The sequence below is a fragment of the Octopus bimaculoides genome, chromosome Z, assembly GCF_046866305.1.
Source record: "Octopus bimaculoides isolate indiv1 chromosome Z, ASM4686630v1, whole genome shotgun sequence".
Classification (NCBI taxonomy): domain Eukaryota; kingdom Metazoa; phylum Mollusca; class Cephalopoda; order Octopoda; family Octopodidae; genus Octopus; species Octopus bimaculoides.
In genome coordinates, this window is record NC_142944.1 from 20,462,529 (window position 1) to 20,469,705 (window position 7,177).

Genomic DNA, 7,177 nt, shown 5'->3' on the forward strand with positions numbered 1-7,177 from the left:
GCAATATCAAAATAATAGTAAAGAGAAAAATGAGTGGACAGGCAAACATTATTACAGATGTAATAAGAAATATGTATATTTATTTATATAATTTAAATTTATATATTTACAAATTGTAAGAGCACCTGTTTTCAGTTAGATGCATGAATCACTTCATTTAAAAACTGAAATTAAACAATTTCTGAAATTATGTTACTGGTAAACTGAACTTACAAAGCACCTTTGAACATTAAACCTGTGCTTCATAATGACTAAAACAAAGACGTTTTATTTGAAACAAATAAAAAAATTATAAATAAATAATAAAAGATTTCATATATTTAAAATTAGACAAGAATTATTAAAAAAAATAGTAACGTTTGAGAGGAGTAAAAACTAATGACATATGTACAAATTGTCTAAAATGTAAAATTTATGTTAGCTAAGCCAGAAGGAACTGGTTAAATATCCATATGGTGCAGCTATTTGGCCTTTGTTGTTTATGTTAGCCTCAAGAAATGTTTCAAGTCTCGACACCGATCCAGCAGAAACACTAACAGCTTTGATTTTGGGAAGGAATTCAGTTATTAGTATGTGAAGCAATTTCTGAAATGGTTTCTGGTAATACAGAAACAGCGAATGACCAGTGACTTCGAGGATATTATAGATCATTGCAGCTGTAATGTCAGGCTCAGGTTCCACATTCAGAGTTCTTGTTATCCAAATCCAGCTGTTTTCAATTCCGTGAGGGTGAGGTTTAGTACTTCCAATAGGCAGTGGTGAAACTATTATTGCAGCATATAACCGCATGATACCAGTCATTCTTTTCAAAAATCTTTCTTGTTCTTCAATTTTTCCACTTTCACACTTGTAACCTCGTAATCTATAAAGTGAAATATATAAAGAGACAAATATCATAATTAGAATTGCTGCTAACAAAAGTGTATATATTATGACTGATACATACAGTTGTAAACATATATAAAATGTATCTCTCTCTCTCTCTCTCTCTCTATATATATATATATATATATATATATATATAAAATGTATGTGCATATGAAGCTACTATGCTCCACTGGAAGTGCAATATAGTTGTACACGTGCAACAGAGTGCTAGTGTATTGAGAGAAAAGTTAAGCATAAGAGGAATTAGATGTAATGTGCAAGAGAGAAGACTGTGCTGGTTTCATCATGTGATGAGGAGGGATGTACACAACTGCACAAAGAAAGTGCCAATTACTTAAAATAGATGGAACCAGTGGAAAAGGGAGACCCAGGAAGACATGGGATGAAATACTGAAGGCCAATCTCATGACAATCAGTCTTATGAAGAAGATGACAAAGGATGACAAATACCTGGTGCTTTAATGTACTCAAGAAGAGCCACCCACCCACCACAGCAGAATTATTAACATTCCCCTCCCAGCTGAAGGAGTTTTTGCCTTGAAGAGTCCTTGAGCTGGTTCACATAAAAGGCATCCATGCCAGTCCATGTAAAAGCACCTATGCTGGTCTACATAAAAAGCATCCATGCTTGGTCCATGCAAAACACACCTGTGCTGGTCCATGCAAAACACACCTGTGCTGGTCCATGAACAAAGCACTCATTCAGGACCATGTAAAAAGCACCCATACTGGTTCGTGTAAAAAGCAACTGTGCCAATCCACATAAATAGCACCTGTGCTGGTACCACTTAAAAAACATCCAGCACACTCTGTAAAATGGTAGGCACTAGGAAGGGCATCCAGTTGTAGAAACCAAGCCAAATCAGACTGGAACCTGGTAAAAGCTCTCCAGTTTGCCAGCTCTGGTCAAACTGTCCAATCCATGCCAACGTGGAAAACAGACATTAAATGATGTATGTACATACATACATATATACATATGTAGTGCTAAAACAAAGAAGTGAGTGGGGACACAGTTTGAAAGTTTTATTCAGATGGGTGGTGGGGAAAGCAATGCGAACACAGCAAACCCATACAGCATGGGAAACACCCAGTACACTCTGTAAAGCGGTTAGTGTTAGGAAAGGGGATCCAACTGCAGAAACCAAGCCAAAGGAGACACTGGAGCTTGCCACAGTCAACTGGCTTGCGAGCTCTTGTCAAACTGTCTAACCCATGCCGATATGGGAATGGGTGTAAAGTGATGACAATGATATATATATATAACCTTTATGTATAGATGTACCTAATGAGACCCAGACTGCAAAATTTATACAATACAACATGTTGAAAGGAGTCCCACCCATAAGGAACAATAGCAGGATGGGTCAAAGCTACCATTATACAAAATGAAGATTAATACCAAATCCATTTTTTCATTACTTAAGAAATTATATACATACACACACACGCACATATATATTATACATATATGTCAAACTGTCCAAACTGACAGAATGATCTAAGCAGGATATGCGACAAAAAATTTCAGACAAAGGATGCTAAAATAAGAATAATAATAAAGCTGAAGTAAAAACCAAGTATACTGTGTGTGTGGTTAATTGGCTAAAAAAAAAAAAAAAATAACCATCACCAAACATAACAATATACCATCATCATCATTTAATGTCTGTTTTCCATGCTGATATGGGTTGGATGGTTTGGCATGGAGCTGGCCAGTAAAGGAGCTGTTCTGACTCCAATTGTCTGTTGTTTCAACAGCTAGATACCCTTCCTAATGCCAACCACTTACTTAACAGAGTGTGCTGGGTGCTTTTTACGTACCACATGCATAGGTGCATTTAGGCAGTACGGATGCTTTTTATGTGGCACTGGCACCTGAAAGGACAAACCTATATGTTGTATTCCTCTCGGGATACTCGCAGAGAAAAGACAATGAGTTGTACAATTTAATTATTACATTTATTATTCAATTACATACAAAGAACGCACTCACCGAAAGTTCGATGTTAATAAAACAAGAGTCATGTCCGCCATATATATCAATGACATTTTACTACCCCAGTCATTCAGAACAACAACAATGAAACAATGAACTCAGACGAACCACATTGACACACGAGACGTCAGACGAACACCTATCCAACAGTCCATATAACACTATATGTGTGGGAGAGCGCGGTTTTACTTAGCTTGATACATCTTATCAAGTACAGAAAACCGCCATGTCTTCCAGTCCCTTGTCATTTCTTCAGTGAGGTTCAGCGTCTGAAGATCCTTTCTCACCACTTCATCTCATATTGTCCTGGGTCTATCCCTCCCATAGGTACCCTGCACAATTAAAGCTTGGCACTTCATTATGCAGCTGTCTTCATCCATACACATCAAACGACCAAATCAGTGCAGTTTTCACCCTTGCATACAACATCTGATGCCTCTTATACCCAGCTTCTCTCTTAAATCATTTACACTCTGTTGTCCATGCACACTGACATTTCCCATCCAGCAGAACATGCTAGCTTTATTGCTTTCAAGCCTTTGCAAGTCCTCTGTAGTCAAAGCCCATGTTTCACTGCCATGTAACATAGCTGTACGTACAATATGCCTTTCACTCTGAGGGAGAGGCCCTTAGTTACAAACAAAGGTAGAAGCTCTCTGAACTTTACCTAGCCTGTTCTTATTCTGGCAACTACACTTTCTGTTGTGATGAGAGTTACGATACCCCCTTGCAAGAGATAGACTGGTCTAAGTAAAATATAAATAGTAATGATTCAAGTGAGTTCACGGTTCAGAGTTCGAAGTCGAGTGAAATCCATGTTAGTTTGCAGTGAGTCGGAAGTTACCAGTTGGTTAGTTCACAAGGAATATTGATTGTTGGTTCGTAAAGAGATTTATTGTATGTAACAAATTACGTTACAACACTTTCAGAACATCTGCCTTCACTGCTAACTTAGTCTCCTAGGTAACAGAACCTATCTTCTACTTTTAATGATCCTCCTGAGTATTTGAAGGAGTCTATTGTCTGTGCAGTTTTAATGCTCATGTACCTGCACATTTGCCACATATGAAGACTACTTTCTCTGTTAACATTCCTGTGATATGCTACACCTCTTATGTGTCCAAAGTTTGCACTGGATACAATGTATGGAGTTTCTACCAACACCCTCTTACATATCAAGAAGGACCGTCTCCTAGAAGAGACTTGTGATTTGTCTGTTTTCCTACTTATTAGGACTTTGGTTTTTGCTAAGATTCCAGGCCTTGCTTCCACACCTGAAATTTCTTCTCTAGATCAATGGTTAGCATGGTTGCCTTATAATATATATATATATATATATATATACTCTTTCACTTGTTTCAGTCATTTGACTGTGGCCATGCTGGAGTATCACCTTTAATTGAGCAAATCGACCCCAGAACTTATTCTTTGGAAGCCTAGTACTTATTCTATTGGTCTCTTTTGCCGAACCGCTAAATTTATGGGGATGTAAACACACCAGCATTGGTTGTCAAGCCGATGTTGGGGAGGGGGGGACACAGACACACACATACAAAAAACAAGAGTAAGAGAAGAAAACATACCATCTCGACTATGCTGCTGTTCCACAGACAAGTGAATCAAACAAGAATTTAAAATCTAATTGGAGGGATAGTAGTAATTTTCAAATTTAGTAGTTAATCATCATCATCATGAACATATTAATACTTCAACTGTTAACATAGTTGATGAGATAAATCTTCCTAGCTCAAACAATATCAATTGCATATCTAATAATACAACCAGCAATATTGATGTAACTAATTTAGATACTTGTATCAATAATCAACATAGCAATATATATATAGCTAATAAGCCCCTTAATTGCAATTGTAGAATTAAAGTGCACTGTCTGGTATCTGGCCGTTGTTTAACCCGTAATGTAGTCTATAAATGTACAGTAACTACTCCAACTAATAATTTCATTTATGTTAGTTGCACAATCAACCTTAAACAACGATTATATAACTATTTTTCTTCATTTAAACTTAAACATAAAGCCAATAGCACATCATTATCTAATAAAATTTGGGAATTGAAGGAAAATGGTATCGATTTTAATCTTAAATGGGAAATCGTCAGGAGAGCACAACCTTATAGAAATAGTAGATATGGCTGTGGACTGTGCTCTATGGAAATTTACGAAATGTTTAAACTTAAGGATAATCCTGGTCTAATTAACAATAGATCTGACCTTAGGGTTCTATGTGTGCATTGTTACTCCCGCACCTTTAAATATTTTAAAAAGTAAATATTAAAAAAAAAAAATCTTGCTAAATTTTTTAATTTAGTTTCTCTCATTTCCCTGACTAATAACTATTTTATTTGAGTTATAACTTTTCATATATACTTAGAATACATTTTAACCTTTCCCAACCCACTGATAGTAGTCCTACATTTTCTCTAGGTTATTCTGAGTCTCTTCTATCTATCACTTTTTCGAAAACCTTAGCTTTAATTCTCTTAATTTAGTCCTGTTTTTCTAACTTTATTCCTCTCCCTTTTTTCCTCTTCCTTCTTCCCCCCTTTCTTTCTGTTTGAATTTTGACCATTAATATTATAGTTTTACTCATAAATAATACTACCCCATATTAATTTATATCTTATTTTAACTGGATATGTTTATCTTGTTTTAATTATTATTGTTCCCTATAGTTTTAAACTTAGTAATTTAGTGTTTCATTGTATTATTCTATTTATACTGTAGAATAGATATATTTCTTTAATACCTTGACCTTAATTCCCTTATCTTAAATTTTTTCCAAATTCTTACCACTCCTTAGGGTATTGCCCTTCCATTTCCTTTTCTTTTCTTTCCTTCATGCTTGATTTACCCCTAACCTGCTGTCCACCACTACTTAACCTTCCTTCCTCTAAATTTGAAATTACTACTATCCCTCCAATTAGATTTTAAATTCTTGTTTGATTCACTTGTCTGTGGAACAGCAGCATAGTCGAGATGGTATGTTTTCTTCTCTTACTCTTGCTTTTTGCAAACATCTTCAAAATGACTTTCTAAAATGAAATTCCATTATGCAGCTGAGGAGTACATTTTCATTGTACATTCTGTGGTGTTCTCACTACATGAATAAATAGAGCTTGTACGAAATGTACGTACTGCTATAACCTATTGAATTTTTGTTGCTTATCTTCAAATTTTATTCACCAAATCTTTTGATTTTGTTTTTGGTTTTTATCCTACCAAATTCTGGTGCCTCAAACATTTTTAAGTACCACATTTAATCTTTTGATTAAATCTATATTATATATATATATATATATATATATATATATATATATATATATATACGACGGGCTTCTTTCAGTTTCCATCTACCAAATCCACTCACAAGGCTTTGGTCAGCTTGAAGCTATAGTAGAAGACACTTGCCCAAGGTGCCAATAATGATCAATACATATAATTCCTTTCTTGGAGCAAATTTGGCATACAGCTGTTTCCAGTAGTCATTATTGGTATTTGGTAGATGGAAAACTAGAAGAATCCCAAATTAGAAAATTTTGTAAATCTATTTTGTAAATCTCACAAAGAGAGATATTTAGGAACAGTACTTTGGAGTAAAGATTATTTGCCGACATAACATGGTAGTCCTAATTTAGGACGAATGTTGCTGTAATTTAGCCCCCAGGAGACATCGTCTCCAGCTGGCTAAACGACACAATCTGTGTCCTTATATTTTCAAATCAGGACTGCCATGTTATGCTGGCAAATAATCTTTACTCCAAAGTTCTGTTGCTGAATATCTCTCATGAAATTTACAAATAGTAATTTTCTAATTTATAAATCAGTGACTAGTTGTCACTTTGAAAACTATATATTTCAAATGGGAATTTGGCAGCGCCACCTCTAGCCGAGCAATTATTCTGTGCTGATGAAGGGTAATAACCCAGAAATCATGATATTGTTTTGAGCTGAGTGCGGGAGCTAGATTCCCTTGTTTGAAAATATAAGGACACAGATTGTGTCGTGTAGCCAGCTGGAGATGATGTCTCCTGGGGCTAAATTACAGCAACATTCATCCTAAACTAGGACTGCCATGTTATGTTGGTGGAAGAATCCTGTCATGTATATATATGTATGTATTAGTGTGTCTTGACAACCGATGTTGGGGTGTTTATGTCCCTGTAACTTAGTGGTTTGGCAAAAGAGTCCGATAGAATAAGTCCTAGGCTTACAAAGAATAAGTCCGGGGGTCGATTTGTTCAAATAAAGATGGCACTCCTGCATGGCCA

The 7,177-nt window shown here is 35.7% G+C and overlaps 1 protein-coding gene across 2 annotated transcripts in view; it reads right to left on the reverse strand.

The window, feature by feature from the left end:
* Positions 1-306: 306 nt before the first annotated feature.
* LOC106867813 (mRNA export factor GLE1) overlaps positions 307-7,177 on the reverse strand; it is a 92,097-nt gene continuing 85,226 nt past the window's right edge. For both annotated transcript variants that reach the window (XM_089364931.1, XM_089364932.1), the window contains one exon: positions 307-862. In XM_089364931.1, the coding sequence (XP_089221057.1) occupies positions 418-862 (445 nt within the window). In that variant the 3' untranslated portion in view covers positions 307-417. The remainder of the gene's footprint in view (positions 863-7,177) is intronic.